This window comes from Cyprinodon variegatus, unplaced genomic scaffold, assembly GCF_000732505.1.
Source record: "Cyprinodon variegatus isolate N-32 unplaced genomic scaffold, C_variegatus-1.0 Scaffold77, whole genome shotgun sequence".
In the NCBI taxonomy this organism is placed as follows: Eukaryota; Metazoa; Chordata; class Actinopteri; order Cyprinodontiformes; family Cyprinodontidae; genus Cyprinodon; species Cyprinodon variegatus.
In genome coordinates this window covers 152,070-168,483 of record NW_015150530.1, presented here as the reverse complement: position 1 = coordinate 168,483, position 16,414 = coordinate 152,070, and the positions used below count along the sequence as shown (strand labels likewise).

At 36.2% G+C, this 16,414-nt stretch overlaps 1 protein-coding gene across 2 annotated transcripts in view; it reads right to left on the bottom strand.

Moving 5' to 3' along the window:
- LOC107083579 (ephrin type-A receptor 6-like) overlaps nt 1-16,414 on the bottom strand; it is a 238,595-nt gene that overhangs the window by 184,852 nt on the left and 37,329 nt on the right. For both annotated transcript variants that reach the window (XM_015372920.1, XM_015372921.1), the window contains exon 3: nt 4,822-5,485. In XM_015372920.1, coding sequence (XP_015228406.1) covers nt 4,822-5,485 — 664 coding nt within the window. The remainder of the gene's footprint in view (nt 1-4,821; nt 5,486-16,414) is intronic.

The window sequence follows — 16,414 nt, the reverse complement described above, 5'->3', positions numbered from 1 at the left end:
GATTAATCGAATCGAATCGTGGTGTATTCTTGAGTATCGAAAATAATCGAATCTATGGGTCAGGAAATCGATACTGAATCGAGTCGCCATGATGGATGTGATTTACACACCTATGAATAAAATCTAACCTATATATTGATAATCTATAACTAGAACAAGTCACCAAATAACAAAGACAAAATCCACCAAACAACTGCGTTTAACCTAATTATAGCTTTTACACTTTTAAAAGGGATAGTCAGTCTAATCTTGGACTTGTTAAAAGTGAGGACCCAAAACTGCGAGCTTTCCATTAAACCACAGCCAAAATTGACGAATTTCAAAAAAAAAAAGCTAAAACTAAACCCTTTCCTTCCTTAGTCTAATTAAACAGCAACTATATATTATAATAGAAGATCTTGTTGTAAAGGGGCCTGAAGGATTGGCTAAGCTTGCCACCCCAGCCCTCCTTTCAGTGCTCAAGGTGCTCCAGTGCTCCTATGTGTGGAGGCATTTAATAACGAATCCTGTTTGAGTCCTGGAACAATGATCGGGGGCTGCATTTCGAGGCTGACATTGCAGTAAAATGCCATCACATTGCCCAAAGGGCTAAACTTTAGTCAACTGTGAAATCTGCTTCTGAGGGAGCAGAGCAGGGGAAACAAAGGAGAAGAACAAGGTTGATTTAAATTCTGTTATATATATATGGCTGAAAGGGATGCATATATGTCACATTTTTAATGTTTACAGTTTTTTTGTATGTGGTAAGGACATAAAAGGACATATCTGATACATGGTTTTTGAGACCCTTGCATCATAGGTCTGATATTTTTGTTCTTGAAAACCCTTACTTACACAATCAGACACATGCAGTGAACAGAAAGCCTATAAAAGACTATACAGAAATGACTAATTTATCAAAATTGATGGAAATAAATTGACAAGCGGCCCAAAATCTAATTTAACTTATACAAACTGTATGGTTTATATTACATTTGTCAGAAAGTTATATGAAAACTGTATTAAAAAATATATATATAATTTTCTTTCAATTATTTTATGGTCAGGGCTTTGAAGGGTTAAAAAATTAAAATGATAAACAGTACAGAATGTTTGGAAATGAATCTATTAGATTCTACAGCTGTTAGAAACACCAGCTGTTAAAAACATAACTTCCTACACATTTGGACAAAAGTTTGCAATTGTGTGTCATCCACCTTTACAGACATCATTTTGTAACAAAACAGTTCAGAATAATACAAGCTCTGCTAAAGAAGAGCAGACAAATAAAGGCAGAGTCTCTGGAACAGTTGGACTCTAATCACAGCTGCAGTTTCACCTCTGGCCTCCTGATTGCGATGCAGCTGCAGGTGCAGCTCGGAGGCTTAGCCAACGTGTTCCCATCTGCAAATTGTAATCAACTCTACAAAGACATCTGGTTCTGGATGAGAAAAGAGATCCAATGAGAATTCTAGAAAGAGCTGTTTAAAACTGAGCAAAGCAAAGCACCAGGTTGTAAGAATGTAGGACCTGTAGATCATTGTTGTCAGGGACTAGACTGTGGTTTTCTACCCAGTGTAATTGGTTTATGGTATTGATTATATGTCCTATTTAATTTGGAAATTTGGCTTAAATGTATCGTAGCATCACTAAACTGGCTCCAGAATAGTAACGTATCTCTTTTTATACAGTCTGGGGCTAAAGTTTAAACAAAAATATTTCATAGCTGCACGATGCATCTCTCTGTGCGAGCATATCAGGTATCCTGCAGATTGGAGATCTGTGTGTATCTACTGACCTGACATCAGGTCTTTTCCTGGTTAAAAAGGAAGCTGCAATGGACCTTGTTGAAAGTAGCATCCCCAGTAAGTGGTACGGCCAGTGATAACGTAAAGCTTATATCAGAGGGCTCAGGATCAAACTGTTACTGCAGCCGGCTGAGGTAATCTTTCCTATTGAGATAGCCCTTTTCAACAGTTGGTGGTCAAACCCTGATGTACCAAAAAACACCATATACACAGTATAAGCATGTCTCATCACAGGTACTCATACACTTTTTTTGTTTCAGATAAAAATATTCTTGAAAAAAAAACAACTAAAGTAACTATTTGGTGTATTAAGCTTCACAGTTTGACTTAATTAACACACCTGCTGATGCTCCACTCAAAGTCAAAATTGACTAAATTATATAATATAGAATAATTTTAAAGATTCTCTATTACATCAAAAAAGCCCTATCCAAATATATTTTTGGAGTTCTCTTAACAACTGTCAAAGCTCTAAAGTGATAGAACTACGCAACTTGGCTCCTTATATGGATAATTGCGGAGTTCTGAGGTGTTGTAATGTTTTACTTTTTAAACAGTAAAACAGTAAGTTGTATCTGCTTAAAGTCTATTTCTAAGAATGATTATTTTTAGTATATAATAATTAATTGTGAATTAATGGTTTATTAGATTCAAAATTGCTCCATTTAGTTATTTATAGCATCTGCTTAAAATAAATGTTTTTTGGTGTTGTAATGTCATACCTTTCCAGTAGAGGGCACCATTTTTTTTTTCCTTTCTTGAACACAGCCTCATTGTTACTCGCAAGAGAAGTAATGCCAGAGCAAAGGAAATAGGCCCTAACAGCAGCCCAAGTACTACCCCGTAACTACCGAGTGTCCCTCTCAATCAAGTCAAATCGTATGGAGGGACCGTTGATTAAAAGTGGGGGTTATAAACAAGAACGCGATTCCCTCTTCCCTCCAGCGAAGTAAGGCAGTCGTTACTATGGCAGCACAGTGGTGCCCCATCTGCATGGCTGTACCTCTGTGGTGCAGGTTGACATGAACTTTTGCTCCTCCTTCAACATAAATTTATACAGTCAAACAAAGTTATTTCAGAGACTACTTCCTTTGGAATTTATTGTCTTTTTTTTTCTTTTTTAGTTAACTTGTGATGTTCTATCATTGTGATGATGCAGCAGAACCAGCAGAACTTACATTTAAATGCCAGTGTTTCATTCGTCATGAGTTCGCCAATACACACACTACCAAATTCTGGTGAACCTATTTAAGGGCTTAATGGTTCACTCGCCCCACTATGTGGGCCCCTAATGTTGTGAATCGTCCATGCCAATGTGCAAACAGAGGGTTAATGCTTAGGGGAAGTGTTAAGGGACCTGATTGGAATAATTGGACTAATCCTAAGGCAGAAACCTGAATGCATCATAAGTCCGGTTTGGGATACTTGCTCTGTTTCATGTCGACAAGGATGCAAAATGCAATTTATGCAGTTCTGTTTGTAATCATAAACACTCTATAAAAATCATTTAGTTTGATCTAGTTATATAATTAGTGCCCACTACATGCATCATGAACTTTTCTGCTGTGCTCAAAAGGCAAGGATGAGATGATAAAAATATTGGAGGACATTATGTTGAAAATTTGTAACACCATAGATGAAGACATACAGTAAAAGCAACAAGCACAAGAGATTGGGAAGGCTTTGGGGATTTTATGCACTTCATGGAGTTAGGTGTTAACATTCCTCAGAGACCAACAAAAACCTCTTCAAATGTGTTAATAAGATTGTTGATTGTTGCATTACACTAAAATCAGGAGCTACTGAAATAAAGCCACGAAAGGTTGACAGCATGCAAGAGACATATTCTCTTTTGATCATTTCAATCAATTTCTGTGCTTTGGAAAGTATAAGTGTTTAGCATATTCTTTCACATGGTGTATACACCTCAAAGTCTTAAACTATACCTGTCAGACAATGTGCTGTATAGTCATAACATTTTTGGAAGAAAATGTATTCTGTGGGTTTGCATTGTAAGTTGCAAAAAAAAACCCAATGCGTCTTACTGTATTTATACACACACAAGCATTTGTGAGTTCAGATAAATATATGCGGATTAGCAACCGTAAAGCTCTCTGACAACAAACTTACTTTTGAAGATAAGGCCAACCCTCGCCATACAGTATACTAACTTAAACTTTGCAGCATCTTTAGTGAGTAATAGAGGTGACAAAATGAACAGTATAGGGATATACTGGAGGCAGGGTAGGAAAAACAAATTGGTATAAACACTTTAGAGTCTAAGAGTAGCATAATGGAGGGTATGCATGTAACATAACACAATGATGGACATATATGAGACACATAGAAGGATTAAAATAATGTAATTTTAAGTTTGCGTGTGTAAGATGGATTTATTCTCCACTATCAAACAAATCTATTTAATCTTTCAAGGAACATACAGTACAGTCTTTGTTGTACTATGAAAAATGATTCCCATCACCAAACCTCTCTAGGTGTTTTCACATAACTACTTTATGTCAGCCAATTATGCAGATTTAGAAAAGTCAAGTGTGCCAATGTTAGCCACAAAGACATGATATGAAGGTTGAAATGAAAGTACAGGCTGTGCTAAGAATTATACCTTATTTTCACCAAAAAAGTACATTTGGTTGGATATTGAATTTATACTAATAAAATACAAGCAAATAAAATGCAGACTGTAATGCAATGACTGTCACAAGAGACCAACAAAAATTTTTTGCATGTACAAAGTAGAATATACTTCCACTAAAATGTTAAATTCAACTTACTCTTTAGGCAAGGTTACTTCAGGTGTATGATTCTACAAAATGAATTGGACTGTTAGTTGTAAAATAAAGAACAAGTTTAAATGCTGTAAATGTAAAAGGAAAGTATTGTTAAGTTTTTAAGAAGTCTGTCAGAGACTCCCTCTAACTATTTATAATATGGAAATGTCAGTCCAGCTGTTGATGCTGATTTATCTATAAAGAATGAAGAAGAGATATAGAAAAAATAGGTTCAAAACACTTACCAACACATGACCCATCAATCTCCTCATACCCGACACTGCAGACACATCTTCCAAGAGGTACCAACCAGTCTCCATCAGCTCCACAAAATAGCTTGGGAGTGTCTCTTTCTTCAGCATGATCGATGCATGCTCCTCTCACCTCCACCAATGAAGAAGAGTCCACACGAGGGACTGTGTCTGGAAATGAGGCCAGGTTCATCAACGTAAATGGGCATTTTTTGTAGTAAACCCTCACCGAAACTAATGCTATGCAGGCACCAATGTCCTGGAAAGCCAAATAAAACCCTTTTTTCGTCATGGGTCCCACCTCCCGCACCTCTGTGTTTAGCTTGAGAATGCGATCGCCAAGATCCATTTGAGTGAAGCTCTCATCAGCAGCAATGGTGTCAATCTTTGTGTACTGACTGGGCTTAAATTTGACACCATGTGCTTCGTCCATCTCGTGGTAGAAGAGGTTGAAGGTCTCCTTGCAGGTGCCAGAAACCCATGGAATAGAGTTGCAATCACGCAGGGTGAAGCGAAGCTCCACATAGATCTTTTGGGCCGCCTGTCGAGAAATCCAGTTGGAGCGTAACCAGTTGTTTTGGTTGGGCTCCATCACATTGCAAACCTGGAAAGTATGGATAGGTCGATTGTGCTCGTCCATCTCGGTAATGGCGTCCCACTAGATAAAGAATAATAGGAAGGTGGAGAGATAGATAGATGATAAAAGAATGGTAAAAGGAAGAAGAAAATAAAAAAAAAGTTAATTTGGCATCTAAATCACAAGTCTATAGCCACAAATTATATAAAAAATGAATGTATTTAATATATGTACAGCAAAAGCCTCCTTAAAGATACTTATTTTTTCCCCACATAAAAAATCTCTTTTTCTCTTTTATCTTCAGGTCTGGGGCAAATAGCATTTTTGTCCTAGAATCATGTCTTGTTTCAGGTGCCAAGTCATCAACCCTGCAACTCCCAAGTAATGTGATCAGGGAGCTTGGCAGCTTTGCAGGGTCATTAGGTTACCTGTCCCCATGTTAAAGGGAAGGAAGTTAATGGGGGTTTTCAGCCTTGCGGTCCTGCATTGCTCCTTGGTTTTATTAGAGTTGGGACTGGTTTCATGGGTGACCCTAAAACCACCAAACATCCACCTGCAAGACTCAAATTACCTGGTTGGGAATAAGAATTCTCAAATCACTTCGCTTACAATGCAGCATTGGGCCCTCTACAGTACAAGCTGCAGAGTTTGCCTTTTTATGTGTAGACTTGCTATTTACTAAGAGCCTATTTTAGATTTTTTTTTTCAACAAATAACCCTTTTTTCTTTGCACCTGTCAGTGCAGCAATCAAAAGCTCCCCTCTATTGCATACATTTCAGTGGATAAAGATGTATTTTTTTTATCAAATAAAATTGGGAAATGTACTGTACCAAAATTAGTTTGTTGTTGTTTTTGTTTATTTTTTTATTTCAAATTTTATAAGTAAGACTGTTTTTACAAAGACGTGTGAGAGTTCCATAGGGAAGTCTAATTCATAGAACCAAGTATAAGGCTGTTAATCAGCAGCCAACACGTGACACAAACCTTTTTAATTAAAAATTAACTGTGTGAATCTCGTACAGTACATCAAATCAAAAACACGTCAGGTTTTCCCCTTTGAGACCAAGACAGAAGACAGAAGAAAAAAGGCTCTGGTTATTTAGTTATGCAGTAAAGAGAGTTGGCAGCAGAGCTACTAGTTATTTTAACAATATTTACTTGATAAGCTTGCACATTTAATAAGCTGTTTTTCACTTAGCTAAATATTACCTCTTGTTGAGAGCAGTAATCAAAGCCTAATGTTTGCTTTCACATACTCATTATCCTTTTTAATAACATGTTCTAATTCAATCATCCAAAGGCGACAGGCTTTAATCTGCTCTTCCCTCAAGGTGTAATTGCAGAATTACAGTGAAATTGAGTTTGATTAGATGTGATATTGTCCATCCTAGACTCACCATAAATTAAGACTAAAATGTGTCCCCATCTAAATTTTAGGACAGAGGAAAAATGAATAGGGGAATACAAGACACTGCAGTTTATTTAATGCTTATAAGTTTAGAATTAAACGTGCTGATTAAAAAAGACAATAAAAAAAAACTACTGAGCTTGATGAAAATACCTTACAATATTCTACCCAAAAATAACCTAAAGGATGAAAAGGCGTATCACAGGAGTAACTACTATCACACAAAGGATCAGTTTAAAAAGCATAATTTATACAAATTCAAGTAGAGATTGATAAACTTTTATTACATTGTGTTATATACATTTTATCTTCTTACTGAAAGACTGAGGACTATCTCTGACCTTTATGCCAACTTCCATGTACTATTTAGACGCTCCGCCTGCTGACAGAATTTTGATACTTCCTAGTTTGGTTAGGAGGCTTTTTCCATCTCAAGCTCAGGGCCTCTATAAGATGCCTGGTAGCTCAAGGGTTCTTTGCAGTTACTTAGCCTTTCCTGGGAATTTGCTCTTCTGGACTGGGATCTCTGATGTTTCTCCGGGTATGCACAGATGATTAGGAACATTATACCAGCGACGTTGTTATGATGTTCCATATATTCTTTTCCTGCTAGCACCTTGCACCCTGATGTGAGACGGTGGACTATTTCAGCGCGGGCCTGTTTGCATAATCTGCATCTGGGATTTGTATGATAGATCTGGGCCTGTATTGCTATCTCTCTCTCTATATATAAACAAATAAATATAAATTATATATATATATATATATATATAATAAAAAAAATAACTCTTCCTCAGCCACAGCGGGTTGTCTCCCTTTTTTCCTCGAAGCACCTCTACCAAACGCCTGGGAGCTTGAGGGTTCTGAGCAGTACCTTTGCTGTTCCTGGAACTGCACTTTTCTGGATCAAGATGTCTGATGTATTTCCAGGGATCTGCTGCAACCACTCCTCAAGTGCCCCAATGACCACGGATACACTGATGCTTTGGCCTTCCGGGTTTTCTCCAGCTCTTCTCTGAGCCCCTGGTATTTCTCTAGTTTCTCATGTTCTTTTTTCATGATGTTGCAGTCACTATGTCAACCACAACGGCTTTCCTCTGATTTGTGTCCACCACCACAACATCCGGTTAGTTTGCCATTACCATCTGGTCCGTCTGTATCTGGAAGTCGCACAGAATCTTGGCTCCGTCATTTTCTACCGACTTTGGAGGTGTTTCCCACATTGACCTTGCAGTTTCCAGACCATACTCTGCACGGATGTTCCTGTATACTATTCCAGCTACTTAGTTATGACGCTCCATGTAAGCTTTGCCTGCCAGCATCTTACACCCTACAGTTACGTTCTAGATTGTCTCAGGGGCCTCTTTGCACAGTATGCACCTGTCTGGTGTGGTAGATCTGGGCCTCTATTGCTCTCTTGCCTAGGGCCTGCTCCTGTGTGGCAATGAAGAGTGCCTTTGTGCTGACCTTTAGTCCGGCTTTGCCTAGACCAGGCATCCCCAAACTCGGTCCTGCAGGTTTTAGAGGTTTCCTTGCTCCAGCACAGGTGATTTTAATTGAAAGCTGATTAACAGGCTTTTGGTCTACAGCAATCATTATAACCAGCTGTGCTGAAGCAGAGAAACCTCTAAAACCTGCAGGACAGGGGGCCTTGAGGACCGGGTTTGGGGATGCCTGGCCTAGCCATTGGTAGGATTTCCTGATATCTACCACCTCGGTTATATTTCGGTGGTACATCTCGTTTAGGGGCTTATCCTCCCATGACGGAACCTCTAGCACCTCATCTTCTGTTCCCCATTATCTGATGAATATACTGAGCATGTCGTCTGTTTGAGCCTTTTCCTTGATAGATATCTATATATAGATATCTATATATATATGCTCATTTTTATATAGTTTCTCATCAAGTTTATTTCAGCAGGTAAGGCAGAAAGTCAAAATAGTACATAGGCGAAGGCACAAAGCAAGGTCAGAGATAGCCCTCAGTGTTTCAGTCAAGATATTTTTTTATAGATCACGAGGCCACCTCTGTTGTAAATGGACAGGAGATAATAGCTGATATCTTGATATAAAATTGAATGCATTCGTCCTATTAGATTGCATTCTTTAACTGCAGAGTAGCTACTGAATGAAAGATGAGAGATGAGGGGGAAAAAGGAGACACCAGGCGACTGTGAGAATAGTGAAACAGAGAGTTCTCAGATTGTGGGGAGGTGTGTGTCCAAAAAACAATTTTCTTCACATGCTGCAAGATAATAACTAAAGATAGATTTCAATGAAACAAATTTAAATGCCAGTGTAGATATCATCTAGTGATAGAAAGACTGAGACAACACTTTTAGAGGAAAATGTCTCACAGGAGTAAAACAATCCAGTGTTATAGAAACATATTGTTTCTGGTACCCACTAATAGAAAATTTTATCCCAACTGAATACCATTCACAACAAAAACAAATCCAAGATTGCGTGAAGTTGTTAAACGTGTCAATCATTTAATTAAGAGTGTGTTTTTAAATAACTCAATGCAGATTTATGTGTATCAAACTGTGAATAAATTTTTACTGCCTTATTAACAAAGCAATAAAACGTGTCAATTTACTTTATAGGCTCTAGAAAGTAGAGGTCTAATCTATACAGCAGCATCACACATTCCAGGGAAAAGTTTGCAGTTTCTTAACACATTATACTCCCCTTAGATGAGTTCATGTGTGCCTACGTTGTGAAGTCAGTGTTAGCTCACTTCCCTTTGAAAGAGAAAAACTTAAAGCCTTTACTTGACAGTCAGCTACCTTACTCTCCTGCTTTAACATACATAACTAAAGAACTGAAAATACAGATTGATTACAACCTGAGTTCAAGTCATTTATAGTCAATCTCACATATCTAAAATACTCAGCTATTTTACCAGTCTTTCGCCCGGGGCAGACCTATTTTTCTATGTCTCACCAAAAGCCATTTTTCAAATTTGTACTTTTAACTTTAGCATCATAATGTTTAATCTAAATTAAACTTTAAGTGACCTCAAACATATATGTTGGTTGGATGTAAAGTATTTAATTTATTTTATAACTAGAACATTATAGCCTTTTATCACAAAGTTAAGTGCAACATTAGTGGAGCTACACCGGGTTTTTAAACGTCTTAAACTAGACGAAGACATGATCAAATGGACCATTATAGCACCATTTTGCATTTGACATACACTCTACTTGGACGGAAAATGTCACTGTATATTGCTTTTTATAAATGCATTTGAACCATTCTCATTTTAGACTGTAATAATTACACAAGAACAAGAACAAAAACAAGAATTGGTTCCAACTTAAATATTTTGTTATATAATCTCACATGCCACTTACATTAGCTTCTGTTCAATGTTTAAATGCCTACAGTAGCTGGTGATTAAAGGTCAATTTGAAGGTGGTCCTTTTATTTTTAATGTATTTTATGTATTGTTCCATCAAACTGGCACCAGAATATACCATAGCATGATACTTCCGCCCTTAAGCTTTAGCGGTGCAGCGGTAATATTTTTAGTATCCAGCGTCATCGGCTTTGTAGCAGGTTTGAACTTTAGTGAGTTCTGAGTTGTTGTTCTAATTTGGATTCCAAAAAAATCACCAATCAATTTCCTTCATTGTCAAATGCTTTTGACTAAAATATTCAAAACTTTTACAATTGTTCCTGACTTTAACACGAGTGAAGAATTTTGGACAATGCTTTAAAGCTGCATCAATGGAAAACCAGTTTTAGATGAATTGAGGGCTGGACTTCATAGCCAGAACTCATATCACAATATATTTCACTCCTGTGCAATTTCTCATCTGTCATTCAGGTCATAGCAACCCTAAAGCAGGCTTAGATCTGAGGAAACCGGACATTCGCTCCTTTTGTTTTTGAAAACGTTTTAACACCTATCCAGGAGTTTTTCAATTCTAGCACCTCGCACTAGAGCAACCTGTAATTGGGAACCGATATGTTCTTCAGCACAAAGAGGTGGATCTAGCCTTTGCCTTTTGCTTTCCTGTTTGTCAAAAGTTTGCTTTATTTTGTATTCATCTTTAATGAAAGAAAAAAGATCTCAGCTTCATCTTTTTTTTAAACCACACACAATGTTGACAGCAGTATTTTTTCCTAACAGGAACTAAACCGTTATCTCGGCAAGGATCTGCCAAGTCAATGAAAATATTATCAATTCAACCATATTATATCTCAGGACAGCTTGTTGTTAACATTATTCTGAATGTAACATTAATAAAGTCAGCTATTGTTTGTAACAACATTTGTTCTACGATGCTATCTTGATAGAATAACTACAACATTTTGTTCTTATTTGCTACAAGCAAAAATCGGGGACATCTCCAGGGATAGCTTTTGCCAAACAAGACAGGGAATTTCCCTTGTAATTAGGTACATTTGATCAACTTATCTTGGGCAATAATATTGTAGCCAAAACTTACTGCACTGGATCTTAGCCAACTGCTGGGGGACAAATACCGTAGTGATACACTAATGTATATTGAAGTACTGGAAATGTGTTTGAAAAATGATATAACTGTTATTGATAGTGTAAACACAGTTTTATTTGTGTCTTTTCATTGGCTACATTCTTATGGGTTCGCCACAGCAGGTCATTAAGACTTGGCAAAGTTTTATGGGGGATGTCCTTAATCTGCAAATCTGATTTAAGACCCAGTCCCCCACATAGCAGTCAGTGATTTAGACCTTCACGATTTCCGATACCAACAGTAGTCGGGTGACAGAGAAAGGAATAAGACATATCTCAGTGCACCTAGACTGACAGAGGTAAGAAACCAGAGAGAGACAACATAAATATACCGCCAACCAAGATACAGTTGCACAGGTTTCAATTTACGATGTTGATTTTTTAGAAGCATTATTTTGTAAAAAACAAAAACAAAAAACAAAACCAATATGTGTTTACTAAGCTATAGTAAAGAGGCATGGTGTTCTCTCAGCACTTTCAGTGTGGAATTACAGAGTGAGACCCAAACAGGACATAAGGTTGGCAGAGAATAAAGTTAAGTCGCAGGTGTTCATTTGGGCTGCCAATGACTCGATCTCTATAAACATTTTAAAATTCAAAATGAAGTGTCCTGTTACCTTCCTAGATTTACATAAAGCAAGAAATGATTTCAGTGTGATGTGTTGCATAAACACAGTGTGACAGAGCAGAGGAGTTGGGAGCAGGTGTGTTCTCTGGGCATTTTAAGACCACCTTTCACACTTTGAATAGAAGTACATAAAAATGGAACATTCTCATGGACAGTTTTTATAGATTATTTAAAAAACATTTTTACTCCAGTATATATCTTATAAATTACTGAAGCATAATCACATGGGAAATGCCAAATATTTAGCTAATTGCCATCAGACATGACCTAATTAGTAAGCAAAGTCAGTTTGTGTAGAAAATATTTGTTGGGTTTTGTAACATCAAATGTCAGGAATTCACCCTCATTACAGCAATCGCTATCCAGGAAGCAAAGTCACCTAAATGCAAAGAATATTTGTGTTTTAGAAATTCACTGTAAAAAAATAAAACATAGACTGTTGACAAAATTGATAGAGACATACCATAGAGTACCAAAGATTTGCTGAACCAAAATTAAGATAGTATCCTAAAGTTTTAATATTTTAATTACTGTATTAAGTAAACAAAAAACCTACAGCAAGGATGATGATGGAATCCGAGCATCAAAGGAGGAAAATGGTCATAGTAATGGAAGGATCTAGTAAATAACAATAGCCAACTGAAATCTGAATTTCAAGCAAACTGTAAAAAGTTGAAAAAGAGGAAATGTGCATTTTGCATTGTTTCCATTTGGTTTAAAGCAAATCCAAGCACATTTGCATGTAGTTAACAGGAAGTAGAGTCTGCAATCTAGTACTGAGCACCAATTGGTGATGGACGAAAGTTGTAATGAATGTATTGCTCTTATCACATCAGTTAATAATGCAAATACCGCTTCCAGCAATGTCTACATACATAGTAGAAATATTCACAAAGATGCCGACATCGGAAACAGTTGATCAGTCATGATGAGTAAAAGTTTGCTACGTCAGAGCTCATTCGAAAAAAAAAGGGTTTACATTTGCTGCTTTCGCATCAACATTTTATCGCAAAAGCGGAAAAAAACAAAGAACACCTCAGCTAAGCGTAAAAAAATGTTTTTGTTCTAAAACTATCTGGGCTGAATGAGTCCGATTTATGTATTCAGCACCTAAATAGCGTAGTCACTTGAGTCACATCTACAGTTTATAATAGTAATATACTTTTTTTTATTTATTTATCATAAACAGATGCACATTAAGAACTGAATATGATTATACTGTTTTTAATAACTGTGCACTATTAATTTTATTTTGTTGTCAATTCCATCAGACTCTGCTGTTTCTATTTTTTTGGTACGTTTTATCTTTTTAATTCTGCATGCCTAATTTTCCTACTAAAAGAAAGGAAATCTATCTATATTTTAACTGTACGCATTCTATCAGATATGGCCAGTATATATGTGTGTGTGTTGGGAGATTATCTGTACGAAAGAAGCTGGTCCACAGGGATCTTATTACAGGCATGTAGGTCTTAAAATGGGAATTCCATCAATATTTGACAGCCTCAGACAGGTCATTGTGTTTAACTGAGTGTCAACAGAAAATTCAATACTTTGTTTGGGAAATTATGGAAATAGATTATCATTATATGGCTTAAGACTTCTAATTAAATTAATAACGATTTGTTGATGAGGTATATTGGCAAGGCATGACACTAAGGGAAACCAAGCTGAAAACAAGTAAACATGTCAGAAAATCTTTGATGTTGTTACTTTAGAAGAATTTAAGAGGCAGCTTATTTTCCACATAGCAGCCAAAAAGGTAAAACTATTTATCATAGCCATTGTCAAGCTAGGAAGATGGATAAGATATTTAAATGAATGAGATCTGGACTTTTTCTTGAGCAGCCTTGAAATTATTTTTCTCAAGTTATTTAGATGAAAAAAACGAAAAAACAATAATAATAATAAAAAAAAAAAGAGTTCTAAACTATGTTTCTTGCACTTAGCATATACACTGCTTTTTAGGTTAGATCCATTGTAAAAGCTTGAGGTTTCCACAGCAACAAAGGTGCATTGAATGCTTCTTTTTCAGCACATTTTATATGTTCATTTGTTCTGTTTTAAGGGATTGCAGAGGATGGTATCACTGAAAGTCTATTGGGTTAGCCTAACAATATAATTCTTATCTATAGTTAAAAATCCCATAAAATGACATAAACATGAACAGCAACTGAAATATATATCTCTTTAACATTCGTAGTAGGGCTGAAACAATTAATGGGATCTATTATGATTAATCAATTATTGATTTTAGTAATTGATTGTTAGATGGAGTATAGAGACTATAACATACCTTTAGCAGACCAAGCACCCTACTTAGACTAGTAGTTATGCCAAAATTGTAAAAAGAAATATATAAATATTTTGTACTGAAGAGAAAAATATTTTGTGTCTGTAAATCTGCCATCTCCAGAACTCAAGTGAAAGAGTTTAAGTTTCACCTGGTTTAAGTGCCTCAAAAATCGTCTTTAAGCAACCTTTTGCTATCTGATTGTCTATCAATTAATCAAAACAATAATTGATTGATTAACTAATTAGTAAAAGGATTTCTAGTTATAACCGTAGTTAGCTGCCATAGTTTCTGAATTTAATGGTTGGTTTTTACTTTTATAATCAAACAGAGACTCTGATCAAAAATGCTTTTGTTTTCTAAATATGTTTCACACGACCATCTTAAAAGGAGAGCGTATAATTTATTTGACATTTTACTATAAAAAAATTAAGAACTGCTCTTATAAATACAGATTCTCCCAAATTCTAATAACAACTACATCAATAGGTCAAGTGTTCACGAACAGTAGCTTAGAATCTGTTGATTATAAATACATGAAAAGGGCTAAAATTGTTAGCACTGCATATTTTATCTGCAAAATATTTTGATGCAGTCCCTTCAGCAGAGAAGGCTAATTATTTGTTAGCCTACAATGGACGAGCTCAGTTGCAACAGTAATTGATTGCTGTCCGTTATAGGAGTCATGCCAGTAGCTCACAGAAGCTATTAGCAGTAGCTTGGAAATATGGGACTTTCATTACTTTAACATCAGGTCACCGTTCAGCAAGGTAGAAAACAGCCATTCTAACACAAAGGCATGTAGAATAAAGGGTGTGGAAGATAAACAACTTATTGGGCCTGAGCCACATCCAAAAATTTAACTCAGTCCCAACTGGGGGTACTCATACCCATAGTGGTCCGTGACTGCATTGCAAGTGGTAAATGAAAATTATTTCATTTCTTAGGTAAAAAGATAAAATAGGGCTGGGATCTGTTCTACTATCTGAGGACCCAACTTTAAAATAAAACAAACTTTTTTTCAATCAAAAAGTAGGTTTTTCTTATAGATCTGAGTTCACCTTCAGCTTAACCACACTGAAAACCAAGCAGAAGAACAGGCTGCATGTAGAAGACAGCCTGCTATCAGCTGTTTTCCTACATCTGAGTTCAACAAAGCAAACTCAGGCATCATGAATGATGAAAAAAAAGTAAAACAAATGGAGTCAGTCTGAGTATAACTTTTGTTCAGTATTTTGTTCCTAACTCCTCAAGTTTAAATGTGTTTATAGGGGAGTGACTCAGAGTGCTGCTGAAGATTCTCAGTCATCCGGGTCATAGTCATTCCAAAAAAGTTAAAAAACAAATAACTGGACTTTGTTTACAAGTTTGAAGAAGCATAAGCCAGTATCGGGTATTGCAGGCTAACCTCAACGACTCCCCACTACTAAGCAGTGGACCGGTTCTTTAAGTTCAATTTTAATGTTTTCTAAGACAAAACGAGGCTTTGTTGTGCTATTATATAAGGCTAAGAACTTAACGTGAATTCAGACATTTTGACTTGAGAAAGCTTCCTGGATGGAAAGCAAACCGTCTTCAAATTTGGAAAACAGAGTGCAGTGGTTGTTTTTTTTAAAAACTTTTTTGGAGTTACTCAGAGGAGCTCCAGTTTTATAATGCCACGCTTATAGCATGATTTTATTTTGTATTTCTATTGATTCCTTATTAGCTACAACATATTGATTTTGGTTTTTATTAGAGTTGCGAAAAATAACATACCAAAGAATTAAATACTTAAGTTAAATAGATACTTTTTCATGTATAATTAGTTACTGATGTTCCACTTTTGGGTAGTCTTCAATACTTTTGGCTGAGAGAGCTACTCATGGTAAGAAAAAAAGCCCAAAGGGGCACACAAGTCAAAAAAGTTTGGGTACCACTGAATAAACCTTAAATATGTTTGATTTGGAAATAACTTTGAATTTATGCACAAGGCTAAAGGAATATAAGAGTGTATAATTAACAAAAACAAACAACAACAAAAAAAATTAGTTGACTCTGCCTTTCTTTAATTAATGCTTTTCAACTGGCACATTAAAATAAAGTAAAAACTTGACAAAACTATTTTCATTTTAGCCATGTGCAGTCATGATCCAAAGCATGTGTGTTTGTATGTGTCCTGCTTGTTTATTAA